The sequence below is a fragment of the Sinocyclocheilus grahami genome, unplaced genomic scaffold, assembly GCF_001515645.1.
Source record: "Sinocyclocheilus grahami isolate Dianchi unplaced genomic scaffold, SAMN03320097.WGS_v1.1 scaffold347.1, whole genome shotgun sequence".
Lineage (NCBI taxonomy): Eukaryota > Metazoa > Chordata > Actinopteri > Cypriniformes > Cyprinidae > Sinocyclocheilus > Sinocyclocheilus grahami.
Window position 1 is genome coordinate 826905 of NW_015505526.1, and position 20029 is coordinate 846933.

At 38.1% G+C, this 20029-nt stretch overlaps 1 protein-coding gene across 2 annotated transcripts in view; it reads right to left on the reverse strand.

Moving 5' to 3' along the window:
• LOC107548434 (exostosin-like 3) overlaps positions 1-20029 on the reverse strand; it is a 36528-nt gene that overhangs the window by 5745 nt on the left and 10754 nt on the right. For both annotated transcript variants that reach the window (XM_016229106.1, XM_016229105.1), the window contains exons 2-3: positions 3143-5734; positions 2304-2431 (exon numbers count right to left, since the gene is read on the reverse strand). In XM_016229106.1, coding sequence (XP_016084592.1) covers positions 2304-2431; positions 3143-5284 — 2270 coding nt within the window. In that variant the 5' untranslated portion in view covers positions 5285-5734. The remainder of the gene's footprint in view (positions 1-2303; positions 2432-3142; positions 5735-20029) is intronic.

The window sequence follows — 20029 nt, forward strand, 5'->3', positions numbered from 1 at the left end:
AGTCTCAGATGAAATTCGAGCCACTTTAGTTGACCATGTCCTTGTCCATGGTATGACTATGAGGGAGGCTGGGCAACGAGTACAGCCAAATTTGAGTCACTTCACCGTCGCCTCCATCATCAGAACCTTCAGGGAGGAAAACAGGTAGGTGTACTTACATCAAGACTGCTCTGTACAGTAACTTTAGAGTGCATACACTGTATACACACAGATAGAGTTTCAGTATGTTTCCATTCTTTCCTGTAAAAAGGATGTGTGACAGTAATGAGTGCTTCTATTTTTGTAGGACACAGAGATGACCACCTGGTGGAGGCAAATGTCACTATGTGTGCAGCCATCAGCCAACGAGGGGTACTCCCCACCATCATGCCATTCTAGGACCCTATAACACTATGCTCCTAGCACCAGTGTGTAATACTATGTTGTAGTGTGTGTGTTTTTGAAAGCTTGTGTGTGATGTCTGAGGGAAAAGTTTGGTTTTTCAGCAAGAGTGAATGGTTTTGAGTGTAGAGCTTCATTTTGACCTGAAAATAGGATGCTTGGGGAATTGGGTGAGACGTTATGGATTTGTGTTTACTCTTTTGAGAATACGAGGCATAGTTTCAAGAAATGTGTTTAAGCAATCGAAAAAAACTGTAATAAGAATACAATAAATATATTTTCTACATAAAAATTAGATTTTGCACATGTTACTGTTGTTAATAAAATACATTTTGAAAGCTTCCAAATTCAAGCTCAGAACCATCATGTTTGTGTACCGTTACACCCCTACTAAACATGTAAATAAACATGGATGTACACAGGAGAGAAGAACAGTGTTTTCTTCAAATGTCATGGACTTTATCAGATCAGATGCTTTAAATTCCTCAAACCAATAACTGGATCTGCAGCTGTTGGTTTAACTCAACATCACATGACTGAATGCAAAAACAAACCACAACAGTTCTCTCTTTCTTGACAAACACATTTAAATGGGCATACAGATGTTAAAGGGGTCCTATTATGCTTTTTCAACTTTAGTTGATCTGTAATGTTGCTGTTTGAGCAAAGTTACAAAGCTCAAAGTCCACTTCAAAAGGAGATATACAGAAATCACTTTTCAAAAACTACAACGAACGACTCGTTTGGACTACAACGCATATTTTCCGGGATTTGTGATATCACAAAGATCGACGAATGGGACGAGACCTGGCTGAGCTGCACTAGAGAAGGCAATGAGTGTTATCACTATGTCAGAGACACGCTAGCTTTCCCAAGGCAGACGAACTTAGAGTGGTTACAATAATTCGGGTTTAAATTGCACTCAAATTCATTTGATTTCGACGCAATATTTACACTGAAGCTGCATGCAGCTATGGTAAGGGCATGACATTTCCCGACCAGGCGCAGAGTGCTGCCAAACAAAACACACACTGGCCCAGCTAACCAATCACAGCACATACTGGCCCAGCTGACCATTCACAGCACATTTCGTATTTCAGAAGGCGGGCCTTCATTTGATACAGGAACTATTCGAGCCGTTCGTGCCAGACTGGGGAGAGAGGTGTTGTAATAATGTAAAATATGTGAAACATAATGTGTTTTTCGAACAACCTAGTATGAGAGCCTGTTCTAGTACACCCCCAAAACAAAATCAAGACTTTGTAAAAGAGCATAATAGGACCCCTTTAATGTGCATTTGAAAACACTTTTCACATCTTTGGATCACATCAAATTTTTGATCTAAAATGGTATGCTTAAAATGTACAGACTGAGGTGAGAAAACAGTTCGACTTACACTGTCTCTCCAATATAAATATTTTGCTTTCCTTGCTTCATGAAGCTGAATTTATTCTTTCTAAACATACTTTAGCCCAAAGCAGTGACATCATGGGGAGTTTCACATTCTTTTCTAATAATATCTACGATGAAAATGACCTTCACAAAATAACATTTCTTTAAAAGACGCAAAAGTACTGGAGCCACAGCATCACAGGGACTATCTTATACAAATAATCTCAAAAATGCCCCCTAAATATACCTTTAACAAGGGAGAAACATCTGCAAAAATTTAGGAACTGCATTTTCAGGATGTAATGTTTCACCAACACAAAATCAAAGGTTAATCTTAACATTTTAAGCCTTTTGACTGTATTCAGTATATATTGATGTTTTTGCTTTGAAATGGCCAAAAGATGGATAAATATGTAAACGGCTAAACTAGACTCAAAGTAATTTTCATGAAAATATAATAATAAGCATTGTTCAATTGCTCCGCCATAATAAACATACTATGCTAAATCTCTGCATCACAAAAACCTTACCTGAACCCAAACATAATTTCATCGTGTCGAAGATGGGCATCATCATCAATTGACAAAATAGCCTCAGTCTCGACTGCATCCCAGGGAAGGAAGCGATTGTTTAAGCTGTTCTTTTCTGTGCGTACCACCTGCAGAGAAAAAGCCCATCTGTTGAGTCAACAGGCCATACTGTGAACGACTGAGGTAGAACATGGCATTATTACAAGATTTTACTGGGCCTGCCAGACACATGACCTTATAAAACCAACAAATGCAAATCAAAACAACTTAATACTTCCAGAAGCCTTTTTTTTTATTAATAAAGCAAAGGCTTTGTGTGTAGGGACGGTCTAAAATTAAATACAACGTTGCAACCTTACATCCATAATTAAAAGATGCTCAATTTCAAAGTTCCAAACTACTTGAAGATGGTTAGAAACGTGGGGTACTTCGGCATTCTGTTTGGGTTTTCATTTAAAAGTATAACCTTACTGTGGGCTTAATACAGCACTGTTTCCTTTAATATCACCAGAACTAATTTGGCTTGGTGCCCTAGAGACATGAAAGCTATGTTTCAAAGACAGTAGAGAGAGCAGACCAAATCTACAGCAGAATGCAATGCTTGTGAGTTTCTATCACATTTAAGCCTTGGAGAATTCCGACTAATAACAAGCTTAACAAGATTTTTTTTCTCCTTGAGTGGTGCCTGCCTGTGCTAAACCTGCCACCGTGATATTAGGGTGTTCTGCATTGGTAGGGTGTTCAGGTATCTTACTAGGGTGTTTACTAGGAGGTTGCTTACTGGCCCAGTAAAAAGATATGACTATAAGAAATATTATCAAGAAATACTGTATGCTCACCACAATTGGTAGACCAATGTCTGGCCAGAGGAGATCATCTGAAGGTGGTTTGGGAGAATTCCACACTACCACCACTTTGTTGAGATAAGGAAGGCCATTTAGTCTTTCCAGTGAGTTCATAAGAACCTCCTCCCTTTCATAAGTAAGCATGACCACAGTAAACTGCTCCCGTGGGACGTTACCTCCTAGAGCAGCCTGAAACTCTTTACCAGATCCCCCAGAACCTCCACCGATAGGGCGAAAACCAGTCCCCGACCCCAGAAACTTGGCTTCTGAGGGAAGTACAGGGTCCAGCGGAGTATGTGGGAATAGATGGAAAGGGCCAGGTGCACGATTCCAGGTGTGGTAGACATCTGCAGCCGTGTAGGTGAAGTTACGCAAAAAGCGTGGCGAAGCATAAGGGGGCTCTACTTCAACAGGCCCAAGATCTAAGTCGCCATTGTCAGCCATGTTAGCATCGGTTCCTGCCAACTTTCCAGCTTTGTGGGGAATCTCCTGGGCAGGCTCCTCACGTATAGGTGCTGCTGGTATCTGGATGCTGGTTCGTACGCTAGCCAGGATGGTGCTGAAAATGCTCTCTGAGGTGGAGAAGTACGTCTCCCAAAGAAACCGACCCTGTCGTCGCATGGCCAGAAGGTCATTGTCTGAGATGCTACGCAACAGAAAGTGCAGCTCCGTTATGCGAGGCTTGGGTACCATAATGACTGCCTCACTCCAGCGTACAAGGTGATGGTAGGGCAACTTTGAGTGGTCGCCAAGCACCACCGGTATAGCCCCAACTTCCAAAGCCTCAAAAAGTCTCATGCTACAGCCAGCAGAGGCCACCAACTGGCCATCGCCTGGAGATATCACCAAGGCAAACGTAGAGACCTTCAGTACCTCTAAACGATCCTCACGCTCCCCACACAACGCCCACTCTGTTGGTAAACTCGGCTTGGGCTGATTCTTGCAAGTGAACTCCACAAGAACCTGGTCTAGGTGACTGTCCTGTACAGCCTTGAGTGTGCCAATAATGCGATCATCATAGTCAGCTGGTGGATCCCCTTCCATTTCCTCTTCGAAGGACTGTGGTGGGGCTTCAAGCAAGCTGCTCCTCAAAGACTCCACCTTTTCTCCCTGAAAGGTGAAGAGGTACTTCCTCTTGACCGGGACTTGCGGAGGCACCTCTAGGAAGTTGGGCTCAGACAGAGCGTGGACTAGAGGAGACACCACCATGTCGAAACCTTCTCTATATTGACGTTCAAAAAAGGTAGACTGTGCCACTGCTGCTCGTCCTGTGCTCACATTGTACAGGAAGTTCTGTGTCAAAGACTTTCTTGAAAGGTGTACAAGCAGGTGGTTGTGGCCGTCCAACCTCCAATACGGCAAGGCCTTGAGCTGCTTTTCAAGGTCTAAGGGTGAGGCAGGAGGAGAGGAGGGTGATTCTTGTATTTCACCAACAAGCACTATGTACAGACAAGCAATGTTGGGATTATCGGTCACATATACACTGCTTTTGACAGATGAGGCAAAGGCTTGTTTGACGAGAGGGTCCAACTTCTCACCCCAAGGATATGATCCTATGTCATAAACATAGACCGGGAAGCCAGATGTAAGTGGACATCTAGCGTAATCAAAACAAGTATGCAAACGACAGTTTTGGGCCGACTTTGGAGGAGGGTATCCAGGATCATCCCTGTCTGGTAAAAGTCTAACGGGCAATGACAGTTTTGGCTGGTTTTGAGCCATAAGTTCCTTGTAAGAGTGCTCTGTCTGGCTGATGACATTTTTGAGTTGTAGCAAGTCCTGTTTGGCACTGTCAATACTACGTTTACAGGCCTCGATGCGTAGGTTAAGTCGGGCTATCTCGCCATTGAGCTCTTGACGCTTTGCCTCAAGCTGCAGAAGCTCCTCGCTGACAGATTCCCGGATACGACACAGGTCTTGAACGTGCTTCGCTTCACACAGCTCTCCTCCAGGTCTTGGCCCAAAAATGCGCTTATCTGGTCCCCCTGCTTCATCGATTGTGGTGAGGTAGTAATGTGCAATGAGAGGGAAGAAGACCAGGATGAAGAAGAGCATGAAACTGAGCCAGGTGAGCCGTACTCGCCGCAGTACCCATGGCTGGCCACTGTTCCCGACGATGCCTCCGCTTCGCTGCATCGTTCAACTATCACTCTCCTCCGAACCAGATACGTGAATGCAGCCTTTGAGGAGATTCAGCTGCCATAATGCAACCTCATCTGTACGGTACACACTTTCAGTTTTACCCCTTTCTGGAGTTTGTAACTTATGTGTCTTTGTTTTAATTGGGACTCCTAATAAAAGGAAATTTCATCTTTCTTGTGATAGAATGATATTGTCCATAAACAATATGGTCTTGTGTGCGGTGTGATGTATGTTGAAATTTAAACTATCCAAGAGAAGAGGGAGAGTCCCAGACAGCAGTAAAATCTGAGAGCCCTTGATGGAGATCAGCAATGGAGGCATGGCTGATCTGCATTTTTATTAGTGGCATCACACTCCGGTCACTGTTCCATAGTTGGGACTCATGAATTGGCCAGTGTGCCATAAACTCTTGAAGATACTGCATCCCATCCAACTGTGCTTAATCTGCAAAATAGAAAGCAAGTATCAGTTATTTGTACATCATTTCAGAGTCTTAAACACATCCCTAGGTCATCTGATATGATCAATGCTAAAGATAAGAAATATGAATCACTTTGTTTTGATCTGAAATGAATATGACAGATTTCATATATCATTATTCAAAGGACCCATCAATCTTCATAAAGTCTAAGACCCGAAACAGACTGTACGCAACTACATTAGCACTTCTAACTACGCATTCCAAAATGAAAAGTCAGTGTTCTCTTTTTATCGCCCCTTGAGTCTGCCACAACATTGCAAGTATGCATGTGAAATATCTACTACAGGACAGTACACTTGCAATGCGTTGGCCAAGCATTTATGCCTGTATTTGTTTCTGGCCTAAGAGACTCTTTGGCCAAATCGCAGTTCTAATTAGCGATTACAGTATGCATTTGGCAAGAGATGTTTTTGAACACAGCTCCACACACACACACAAAAAAAAAAAGTTCACACCCATTTGTTAGATTTGAAACCAACTGGCAGCGCTCAGAATGACCTCACAGGCTTGTCCTATTCACTGAACACATTATCTGGTATGCTGACAGCTAGGTCCAAGCATTAGCAGCTGTTCTAAAACAAACCCACAGAGCAAACACTCCCTAAGGCATGCGTACAGGGAAAAAAAAAAACATGTGAATCGCCTCAAGTGACCGTCTCTGTTAGATTTGCCCATGCAGCCATCAGTATAAGCCATGCAAGATTTCAGAGAGCTTCATTATCTCTGGATGAGAGAACATGAGGGATGATTTTTCCATTAATGGAACAGATTTTGACATGGTCACTGATCCTACAGCAGGGAAGAGAAAAACTATCGCACACTTCTGTCAGACCACTGCCTGATTCATTTACTCCGTTGATCAAAACTCACACAGAACACAAAACATAAATATATATTAAGATAAGCCTGAATTAAGACAATGTCAGGACCTATGCACTCTTTGATCATCAGTGTAGTGTATACTTTTTCACATATACTTTTAAAATTTGCAATAGTATACAAATTGGGATTTAGCACAAGCCTGATCTCCATTGCTACTTACAGACTAGGGTTGTGCCGATAGACGATAGTCAGAGATATTGCCTGTGGCTGCTGCCCCTGACGATAGCAAGATGATTATTATTATCAGGTTAGTAATACTATCTAATTAATATTAGGGCTTATTTGTTCCATTATGTTTCTTTTTCCGCATTTTAAAAGTATTTGTGCATTATAACAAATATAACAAATCTTTGGTAATGTAAACGTTTTCTGTAGCTGCTTTTTGAATAACAGGAAATATAAGCATTATAATTAGTAACTTACAATATTTCGATTGAATTGTTATGTTAAATACAAATTTAGTACCATTAAAAAGGCGGTTTTTAGCCTTACGCTGGTGTTGGTTCACTTTCCGGCAATGAAACTAAGTAAATAAATAATGAAATAAATTAGCACGATAATATCGTGTATCTGCGATCTCAGAGGCTGACAATAGGACAATATGAAAATTGAGCATATCGCCCAACACTATTACAGACTATCAGACCTGGACCGTGTGAGAAGGAAGGGCAGCCTGCCCTCTTCAGATTAATTACTCTAGATCGCCAGAGAAATGTTACAGTGATGAGAGACAGACGCTGATACAAAGGGACAAATTGGGGCTCATAAAACACTTCCCCTCTGAACACCTGAAGTGGATAATCATTCTTTTTGACCTTGATCCCTGATTAAGCTCCATTATTTAGCCTCCTTCCACTGCTGTAAGGGTTGTTATTTGTGGCTGTTCAATTATACATCATGTTGATACACAAAAAAAGAGCGAGCACGTAAACTCCAAAATAAAAGATAAACTCTGTTTTTATGCAAGACAGACAGAGTTTTGCTCTATTACTGATTTAAGCCATTTTACCTCTTTTGTGAGTTGAAAATCAGTCTGCTTAATTACATGGATTAATCAATCAATATTTGTAGACATAGAAACATCACTTCTAAGCCTAATATGTACACTACTACACTAAGTTTAGGGACATTTTGAAAGAAATACACTTTTATTATATTATTAAAGACATTTACAATGTTGCAAAATATTTCTATTTCATTCATAAATGCTGTTCTTTCTATTCATCAAAAATATATCATGTTTCCACAAAGAAATGTTCAGCAGCACAACTGTTTTCAACACTGATAATAATATATGTTTCTTGAGCAGTAAATCAGCATATTAGAATGATTTCTGAAGATCATGTGACACTGAAGACTGGAGTAATGATGCTGAAAATTCAGCTTTGATCACAGGAATAAATTGAAAGAGCCCATATTCGCAAAATGAATATGGACCCCTTAAAGCAGAAAAGTTTTTCTTATGTGAACAGGCAAGATCCAACATGTCTGAGCTCCATCTCCACTGTCATGAAAACTGGATGTGTTCTGAAGAAATTCACACTGACCTGTGATCAGGTCCGGAAAGTTTCCCTGGAATAACTACTCTCCATCTAATCCGTGAAGGCAAATCAAATGTACCACAAGTCAATATTTAACCAGTTTTGTAAATGGAAGGATATTTTCCAGCCTGGCCGCGGCTGAGTAGCAGCAAATACGGATGAAAGCAGGAAATTATGGATCCCTTATTATCAGTGCGAGCATATTTTATGCAGCAATGACATTTCCAGACGACAGGGTAACCAATTTTCTCCTAGTGAAATTTACTTTGAAGGCAGGAGTCCAAAAAGAACCAGTATAAACAGAAAAAAATGAAACGCGTTCGGTATTTTAATCAAATATCAGTCTCCGCTGGTTTCTGCATAGGAGAAAACTTTCCTTCTCTCTTCCCCTTTTTCCACTTCCTCTTCAACTGAAATGAAAGTTGCATCAGCAAAACTGGAGTGGATCAAAAGTGAGGTTTAAAAAGTCAAGCATGGATTTCATTTCTAAAATTAGGGTTAGTGATCTGAACAAAACCCTAACAGTATTAAATATTAAACTATACTCTATCAACCACATACCAGCATGCTAAAATCACCTTAGCAACTAGACAGTTGCACAGTTTTACACAAATATCTATTATAAAATGTAGTACTTTTCCTACAGTATATGTGAATCTGAAACGGCTTTTTTTTTTAAATCTGATAAAGCCAAGTTAATGTTTCTCCACATCTCAATGAATCTTTATCAAATGTTTCTGTCAGAGTTGCTGCTCTCCTTGACTTCTAAATAACACCATTACTCCAATTTATCTATATTTTGTACCATAATGAAGGCAAATGAAATTCCAGGCCGTATAAAATAACTCGGCTCAGCACAGAAGCATTCGGCGCTCGCAAGTTAACTAGGACAAGCTTTTAGCTGGATCTATGTTCTACATAAGGCAGTTTAAACACCACAGATGTTGAGCTGCACTTTGGGACATCTTCTCCGGGCAGGAACGATTTGGCAGTACTTTCTCCCAGATGATCTCCAGAACTCCATCAATGAGTCATTCTGTTCCTAATGCACTGCTGAAACAATGTAGACCACTGAGGTAATACAGCCTGTCTGACTGAATTATCTTAGAAGTCATGTTCAGGTTCAATCATGTTGTCATTATGTCATATACAAAGAATCTCAAAGATCTTCATGACAAAATAAAAGTTTGGTTTAACTTGAAGAAACTGTGACAGAAATATATTACTATTGTACAGAAAAAGGTACTTAAAGTTATGATGATGATGATAATTTGAATCCTTTATTTTTTTTTACATTTTAACAGTAAACCTCTGTTGTGCAGAACTGTTTACATAAATCAATAAAAAGTAAATAAGTAAAAATTAAAATGAAAAATAATTGTTAATTCTCATTTGATTATATTTTAAAAGATTGATTATATTTTAAACTGTTAATGTTTTATGCCTTCATATGATTAACACCATTTTTGATATGATATTTGTATTAAATCATAAATGTACATAAAACAGACAACACAGAATTTTGGAATAAATAAATAAATAAATTAATAAAAATAATAAAACATTTAACTGGCCCTATAATTGTAAAACAAACAAACAAAAGCTTTATGAATTAAATGAATTCCACATGGTTTCCAATTACTAAAATTTTAACTAAATCATGGAATTCAGAAAAATTTAAAATATGATAAAATTAAAATAAATTATAAAATAAAACTGATTTCATGAACCCTAAAAATGTTTTGTTAAACTTTTAATAAATTGTTGTTAAATGGTATAAGCTTCATGGTTTTATTTAATTATACATGCTTTTTGATTATTAAAACTTTATTTAAAGGGGTCATATGATGCGATTTACATTTTTCCTTTCTCTTTGGATTGTTATAAGCACTTGGTGCATAAAGAAGATCCCTAAAGTTGCAAAGACTAAAGTCTCAAATCCAAAGAGATATTCTTTATAAAAGTTAAGACTTGTCCATGCCCTCCTAAAACGGCTCGTTCTAACACGCCCCCACATGTCTACGTCACGATGTGGGAAGATTTGCATAACACCGCCCAAATGTTCACGCAAAGAAAGAAGGCGTAACTTTGATTCTCGCTGTAGTATTGTTGTTGCTGCCATGTCGTGAAGGCGCTGTGTTTCGTTGTGAAAGCAAAACTACTTTGTTTGGTCTTCCAAAAGAGGATGATATCCGCTTCGTCATGCCTAGAGCTGATCCGTGCTGGTCACTGAGGAAATACATCAACTTCACGCTGTGGATCGCCGGATCGGCTTTCACCGTGGACGAAGCGGAGTCCAGCCCGGGGGCGTCACATGTGGTTGCCGCAAGCCTGCCGGCTGCTCCTTCGTCGAATCCACCGGCCGCGCCGTTCTCAAGTCCGCCGGCCGTTCCTCACTCAAGGTCGCAGTGTGTGACGCATTTTATGGAGGACTGTTTCCTGAACCTGCACAGTAGCCTACAACGGGTCTGTGCTCAAAGGCTGTTCTATAAAGTGGGGCAGTTCCAACTTTGCAAGGACAGTCTGGCGCTTCTGACTCACAGCCTTGTAAGTACATTTATTATATTTAAAGAATTTGCCACTTATGATTCAAACGCGAGTTTGAGCAGTGTAGAGTAGCGCTTGTTGTTTGTCGTTTCTCAGATCACAAATGCAGACATGGTTTTTATGTTTACGCAGCGCGATACTCAACACAACGCGTAAAAACACAAATCATTATAATCAGTAATTATGTCCCCACTGGATGCAACAAATGCCTCGTTTGTAATGGGTTTTATTGGTTTTGTCTCGTCGTGCCGGGAGACACAGCATCACAGTATGTTAAGGGGCGTAACATTTCCCGTCACACGCTTGAGGTATCCATCCAATCACAACGCACTGGATAGCTGGCCAATCAGCGTACACCTCGCTTTTCAGAGCGATGAGCTTTATAAAAATCGACGCGTTTCAGAAAGGCGGGGCATAGAGGAGAAACAATAATGTACAGTATGTGGAAAATAATGTGTTTTTTAAACCTTAAACTACATAAACGCATTGCATTACACCAAATACATAACAATGTTTAGAAAATTAAAGCCGAAAAATACAGAATTTGGTCAAAAATAAAATAGATTTCATAGTGTTCTATAATATTTAGCGATGCACGATATATAAATTTTTTTCCCCAGAAAGATGCAGTGTTAACCTTAACGTATTATTTTAAGTAGGGCTGGGCGATATGGCAAAAAAATGTAATCTCGATTTTCTCAGAACATTTGACCGATTCTCGATTTTGTATGATTTGTAACTAGTCAACTTAAAAATGTAACTACAACATGATTCAAGTAACTTTTTCTTTAACACTCTAGTTAAAGAAAATTCTATTCTATGTGCACCACACATTAAGTTGTAATCATGATGAAAATGTTAAACAAATCACTTGTTAAATATCTTTGCAGAAAAGATGCATGAACTACAGCTACATCTTGTACAAACTTGTCTTATAGGCTACATATTATATGTTCAGAAATAATATGAGAAAAATGCTTTAAAATTCAACGTAATTCAAATTTCATAATGACTGATGGTAAAACAACAGTAGACCATTATTAACTATAAATCAACCCTCTACGGACATCTTGGCAATTGAATCGCCATTGGCTAGTACATTTTTTAGTTTACTCCCCAGACTGCTATATATATACATACATATATATATATATATATATATATATATATGTTTGTTAAATGGCAGTTTTTTAAATATCTGAAAGTACACTCTTAACATCAGTCAGTCAAGCATTATAATATGATAATCAAGTATTATTTAATCATAGAACTTTAGTAATTAGAATTAAAACTTTATAACCATGTATGAATGCCTATTAGTCATTTTAACTGAACTTAGGACTGGTGGTGTTGCTTTTTTGGTCAATCAGTGCTTCTGTAAAAAAAAATTGAGAAAAACAAAAATACTGATACGATAATAATGATATGAATTCTACTAATAAGAACAATACAAAAAAGAACTAAGGATTAATTCATGAATATTAATCAGGTTGTATGCGTTCACTCGTGATTCGCTGAAATCAAAACAGGGACGATAATAGGTGAGCACCAGCCAATGAGATTGCCATTTGTGCATTAGCTCCATCCACTACCGGAGAGCCCGGCAGTTCTTAAAAGCTGAAGAATTACAAAGGAACACTGTTATTTTGACAGGAAAGTATATCAAAGAATATCATTTACATGTAGCGCGTCAATTCTCTCTCTCTGCGTGTGTGTGAGACAAAGCGATGGCGAGTCGTGCGCCTTCACACTAGAGTTAACGTTGCGTGCGCTGCGCATCTATTGAGATGAACTAAAAAACAGCGCAGATCGCTTGATGGAGAGTGAAACTCGAAAGCGCTCAGTCAGAGAGTGTTCGGCGAGTGAAAATATATCTGTGCTAAACTTATACTTAGCCTCTAACTCACACACTGGCGAGTAAAATCTGAGAATTTATTAGCCATTGGCTAATATTAGACATCATCTAGTCGCCCAGAGTGAAGATTTAGTCGCATATGCGGGTGATTTAGTCGCAATGTAGAGGGTTGATAAATGTTCTGTAAAAACAATGAACAGCAGTTTTCAGCCTGTCAGCATGATGCAAACATGAAATATCAGACATACAGTATCAGTTCTTTACAGGTTTTTTGTATTTGATTGCGCTGCTTTTCCATTGTTTTTTCTGTGTAAACATGGACGCGTTTGACTGTTGCGTTCACGTCTCTTGCAGCGTCTCATGCATGAAACGGCATTCTAAAAACGCGGTGCTCTAGTTATTAAAAGATGTTCAACTCCCATCTTGCATTTTTTCCTATTCCACTGCCCGCGTCGCATCTCTGTCAACACAAAAGTGCATTCCGTGTGAATGGCACCTAGCGATATATTCAACTTACGGTCCTTCACAGAGCGCGTCACACGGGAGCGGTTAATCATGTGCGCCGACATGCGGCTGGATCGTTCTTTTCTATTTACGGTTATTGTCAAAGTGTCTAATTCTAACGTTTGATAATATTTGTATTCAAAATCGCGATTCCTCGACTTATAAAAATATAAAATCGTGGCAAAACATTAAATTCGAATTAATTGATAAAATTTGAAAATACATTTGTAGATGGTCTAAGGCAAATGAGTTGTAAAAATTCTGAAAACCTTTTAGAGCTCATAATTCGTAAAAAAAAAAAAAACATATTACATAATGATTAAATCTCCATATATAAAATTATTTAATTTACAAGTGTCATGTTTGTGATGTTTTTTATTCATGTCTAAGCCATAGATTCTGACTTTTAAATCCAAACACACATGATTTTATGAGATTGATATTTTTTTATTTATTCAGAAACACAAGTTTCTTCGTGATGTGTATTTTACTTTCATTATGTTACAAGTAGGTAAAAATATAAAATCGTGGCAAAACATTAAATTCGAATTAATTGATAAAATTTGAAAATACATTTGTAGATGGTCTAAGGCAAATGAGTTGTAAAAATTCTGAAAACCTTTTAGAGCTCATAATTCGTAAAAAAAAAAAAAACATATTACATAATGATTAAATCTCCATATATAAAATTATTTAATTTACAAGTGTCATGTTTGTGATGTTTTTTATTCATGTCTAAGCCATAGATTCTGACTTTTAAATCCAAACACACATGATTTTATGAGATTGATATTTTTTTATTTATTCAGAAACACAAGTTTCTTCATTTTACTTTCATTATGTTACAAGTAGGCCAACAGCGCCCCCCCTATGTAAATAAAACGCCTTACCAGACGGGCATTAGGACCCGGGTGAGGCTGTCGCTGCTGCTGCTGCTGCACCATAGGTACTGCACACGCTAGTGACTGTTGAGTCTATCACACACTGAACGCATCATCTTGTATGTGCATTCTCAAATTAAATGCAGGGATCCAAAACAGTGAATCTAATCACCATTCAGGCAAAAGTTTGCTTCAAGAATGACCACACTGCTGATGTGATCTAATCGCTAGCACACCCTGAGCATGTGTGAGTTAATCCTCTTATCGGCAAGACATATCGGCATATTTTTTCATATTGGGCCGATGCCGATATTTGCATTTTAAGCCATTATCAGCCGATTCCGATATCGTGCACCCTAAAAATATTAATGCCTGACCTGGCAAACATCACTAAAAAATTAATCTAAAAAAACAGACACAATTAAGCCTACTCCAAGCTGTGAAAATTCAATGTATTTTATTTCTTCTGACACACTTTTAGAGAGAAGGAAGGGAAGTTTGATATCACCCAGGGGTGAAAGCACAATGTGTGTGTGGCTGGACAGGAAAAGCACAACCTTTTCCTGCCTATATTCCTCTGACATTTATGAGGTAGAAAACAGGAATCACCTGATGTTGTGGTACAGATACACACCCTGAATGATTCCATTATGGCCGAGCTGGACTGCTAGTGAGATGTTACGCTTTTCATTTACACATCCATTAGCCTGGAGCCGGACTGCAGCCGCAGATGCAGAGCTCCACGTTCTATAATTAGCACTTTAATTCAACGTGACTGCACGCTCTGTGGTTTTTCTCTTTTCCATTTCCAAGAGAGTTGATATGAAGGAAAAAATGAAAGAAAAAAAAAAAACAGAAGCTACATGATTCAGCACCATCTGACACCTTTAATACCAAAATTCATGAAGACCTGCCACTGGAATCAGACCCGTGGTGACCATACTGTAGTGTTTCTCTGCTTATTGCTGTCTGTGTGGGCAACCTGGGAGGCTTCTAAATTCAGCAAACAGACAATTAAATAGAAATTAATATATACAATTATACAGAGAAAATTTGACTTTTTTTAGGCCAGCAAAACCCAAATAAAAGCAATCCTATTAAAGGGTTAGTTCACCAAAAAAAAAATCAAAATTAGCCCATGTCTTACTCACCCTCAAGGCATCCTAGGTGTAGGCCTATATGACTTTCTTCTTTCAGACGAATCCAATCGGAGTTATATAAAAAATTATCCTTGCTCTTCCAAGCGTTAGAATGGCAGTAGGTGGGTGTTTTTTTTCCCAACAGTCTAAAAGTCAAATAAAGAATGCGTATCCGTAATAAAACGCACCTCACACGGCTCCGGGGGGTGAATAAAAGCCTCCTGTACTGAATCCATGTGTTTTTGTAAGAAAAATATCAATATTTAATACGTGCAAGCCATTCTGGCTGATGACGTAGGATGTATGCGTCGCACATGCGCCTGTGAGATATGCTAGTCTCGCGAGTTTGTTTACAGGAGCAAAGGAAGCAAAGTTTCCTTACTTTAGCAAAAGAAAACCAGTCTCCTCTTGGCTAATATCAAAATCCTCTGACATTTTTCTTTACAAATCCTGGTTTTGTGCTTCTAATTCGTGACCGGCTTTTTGTTTTGCTGTCTCTCTTCCGCGCTCATCACTAATTACCGGCGCATGTGTGACGCATGCATCCTACGTCATCCGCCGGAATGGCCTGCATGTATAACAGTCACACTGGAAAAATTATTCATTGAATTGACTACATTTTTTTAAGGTAAGTGGTTGCAATCAATTTATTTTAGCTACTAGGGCTGCATAATATATCGTTTCAGCATCGATATCGCGATGTGTGCATCCACGATAGTCACATCGCAGGATGTGCGATGTTTAGTATAGGCCTGCTGATTTACACTGATAGTTTTCTTTTCTCACACAAAGACACCGCGTCTATGCCGGATGCGACAGCTGTACATAGATACCCGGGCTCGCACAATTTCAAAATCCCTGGTAGCCCTTCGGGCAGGCATTCTTCTGATTTTGGTAGCCCAAAAATTAATTTAACTAGCCCGAACAAAAGATATTTTATTTTTTCTTCAAATAACAAGTCAAGAGAGTAGGGGTGCAACGGATCACAAATCTCACGGTTCGGATTATATTACATTATCATGTCACATTTTGAGTCACAGATTGGATAATTTTTCAGATGAGCAAAAAAAATATGGTTCTTTATTCAAGTATAGACTTATTATTTAAATAACAATTTACTACGATACCACAGCAAAAACTAGTAGCATATATGGATGTAACGATTCACTCAACGATGTGATATAATTCACGATACAGATTTCACAATACAATTTTCTCACAATTACTTTTTTAACAAAATTAGATTTAAGACAGATTTTAAAAAGGTGTCCTTTTGTTATTTCTCAGACCAAATGTACATTACTTTGTGAAATTGAAAATGTCAAACAATATACTAACTTGAAGCTAAAAATATTGATGTAAACTTGTTGTGTACTCAAAGTTTACTACTGTCAGGGCTCGCAAAATTTCAAAATCCCTGGTAGCCCTTCGGGCAGGCATTCTTCTGATTTTGGTAGCCCAAAAATTAATTTAACTAGCCCGAACAAAAGATATTTTATTTTTTCTTCAAATAACAAGTCAAGAGAGTAGGGGTGCAACGGATCACAAATCTCACGGTTCGGATTATATTACATTATCATATCACATTTTGAGTCACAGATCGGATCATTTTTCAGATGAGCAAAAAAAATATGGTTCTTTATTCAAGTATAGACTTATTATTTAAATAACAATTTACTACGATACCACAGCAAAAACTAGTAGCATATATGGATGTAACGATTCACTCAACGATGTGATATAATTCACGATACAGATTTCACAATACAATTTTCTCACAATTACTTTTTTAACAAAATTAGATTTAAGACAGATTTTAAAAAGGTGTCCTTTTGTTATTTCTCAGACCAAATGTACATTACTTTGTGAAATTGAAAATGTCAAACAATATACTAACTTGAAATTTTAAAACAAATCCCAAATCAAATAAATAATACAAATAAAATAAATTTCTCCATGAAAGTAAACTAAGGTTTTGCCTGTGTATTTTAATCACGATTCAAACAAAGATGCTGCATACATGCTATTTAGATTGTAAAATTTTTAAATTTGAAACAAAAACAAAATTGTCTGACTTTAGCTTTGTGATGCTACATAAAAAATCTGAACGAAACAAAAACAGCAGACGGGCTGAATGAGATGCAAATCTGACAGCAGGTGGTGCTTAAACAGCAGGTATTTATATGCTGCTGCCCCTTTAAGACCGAATGCACGTTTCCAATATAATGATGCACGTGCGATTTCTTTCTCCACTGTTTATGTTCATTTAAGACATGAAAATACTTACCGAGATAGTTATTTTGAGATAGTTTTGCGTATATGTGTCCATTCAAGCGAAAGAAGAATCAATTCTGTGTTTGTGCTCTGCCTGAAATGCCGATCTGTATGTGAGCGCTTTGAGCATGTGCGTGCGAGCACCGAACTGAATTCTTCATGCGCATGAATGGTTTAAAATGCTTGAATGTTTAAATTGGTAAGACTTAGAAACACGTGTAAATGATAAACTATGATCCGTTTCACCCCTACAAGCGAGTGAACGATGCGAATCAAGGAAGGGATTTTTATATCACTATTCAAGATAGACCAGTCTCCTCTTGGCTAATATCAAAATCCTCTGACATTTTTCTTTACAAATCCTGGTTTTGTGCTTCTAATTCGTGACCGGCTTTTTGTTTTGCTGTCTCTCTTCCGCGCTCATCACTAATTACCGGCGCATGTGTGACGCATGCATCCTACGTCATCCGCCGGAATGGCCTGCATGTATAACAGTCACACTGGAAAAATTATTCATTGAATTGACTACATTTTTTTAAGGTAAGTGGTTGCAATCAATTTATTTTAGCTACTAGGGCTGCATAATATATCGTTTCAGCATCGATATCGCGATGTGTGCATCCACGATAGTCACATCGCAGGATGTGCGATGTTTAGTATAGGCCTGCTGATTTACACTGATAGTTTTCTTTTCTCACACAAAGACACCGCGTCTATGCCGGATGCGACAGCTGTACATAGATACCCGGGCTCGCACAATTTCAAAATCCCTGGTAGCCCTTCGGGCAGGCATTCTTCTGATTTTGGTAGCCCAAAAATTAATTTAACTAGCCCGAACAAAAGATATTTTATTTTTTCTTCAAACAAGAGAGTAGGAGAGTAGGGGTGCAACGGATCACAAATCTCACGGTTCGGATTATATTACATTATCATGTCACATTTTGAGTGGATAATTTGATAATTTTTCAGATGAGCAAAAAAAATATGGTTCTTTATTCAAGTATAGACTTATTATTTAAATAACAATTTACTACGATACCACAGCAAAAACTAGTAGCATATATGGATGTAACGATTCACTCAACGATGTGATATAATTCACGATACAGATTTCACAATACAATTTTCTCACAATTACTTTTTTAACAAAATTAGATTTAAGACAGATTTTAAAAAGGTGTCCTTTTGTTATTTCTCAGACCAAATGTACATTACTTTGTGAAATTGAAAATGTCAAACAATATACTAACTTGAAATTTTAAAACAAATCCCAAATCAAATAAATAATACAAATAAAATAAATTTCTCCATGAAAGTAAACTAAGGTTTTGCCTGTGTATTTTAATCACGATCCAAACAAAGATGCTGCATACATGCTATTTAGATTGTAAAATTTTTAAATTTGAAACAAAAACAAAATTGTCTGACTTTAGCTTTGTGATGCTACATAAAAAATCTGAACGAAACAAAAACAGCAGACGGGCTGAATGAGATGCAAATCTGACAGCAGGTGGTGCTTAAACAGCAGGTATTTATATGCTGCTGCCCCTTTAAGACCGAATGCACGTTTCCAATATAATGATGCACGTGCGATTTCTTTCTCCACTGTTTATGTTCATTTAAGACATGAAAATACTTACCGAGATAGTTATTTTGAGATAGTTTTGCGTATATGTGTCCATTCAAGCGAAAGAAGAATCAATTCTGTGTTTGTGCTCTGCCTGAAATGCCGATCTGTATGTGAGCGCTTTGAGCATGTGCGTGCGAGCACCGAACTGAATTCTTCATGCGCATGAATGGTTTAAAATGCTTGAATGTTTAAATTGGTAAGACTTAGAAACACGTGTAAATGATAAACTATGATCCGTTTCACCCCTACAAGCGAGTGAACGATGCGAATCAAGGAAGGGATTTTTATATCACTATTCAAGATAGCCAGTTGGGCAGGGCAGTGATACATTTTGGTAGCCCGACTGGAAAACACAATAGCCCCGGGACGTCGGGCTAGCGATTTTGCGAGCCTTGGATACCCATTTTTAAATAACTTTAGTAGCAGAGCTACTGCAAGGGATTTTCAGTACTGGAAATCCATTTATCCTTTATTGAAACTTCTGCATCGTCGAGGAGAGCACAGGTCACGGTTGCCTAGCAACAGCTCCCGAGTGCTTTGGAAAGTGCAGTGTATACACTGTGAGAGCCACGCAGATGTTCCGTTCACTTCCGCTACTATTTGTGCCTGAAATTACACATATGCGTGAACTTTCAAAATGCATGTCTCTGCAAGAATCCTTTTAAACACAGTTGCTTAGGTAAAACTGAGAAAGAAAGAGGATAACAATATATTCACAGCAGTTTAACGTCCCTGTTGCTTGCTGTGACATGTTAATCAAACAACAAAACACAGAGAAAAATCTCTTTTGTAGCTTTAACACAGATTTATTAAGATTTAATTTATACAGTGACGAGTATGCAGTGTTATTTTGCATTTGATTATTAAATTTCTGTACCTGAATACTGTTAGACTTGCCTTAAAAATACAAAGCACTGTTTATTTCATTTGTATCTTTGTTCTATTATATTTATCTATGCTTGTAATTTGTTTATTTCCTATGCTGATTTACTCACCTACAAAATC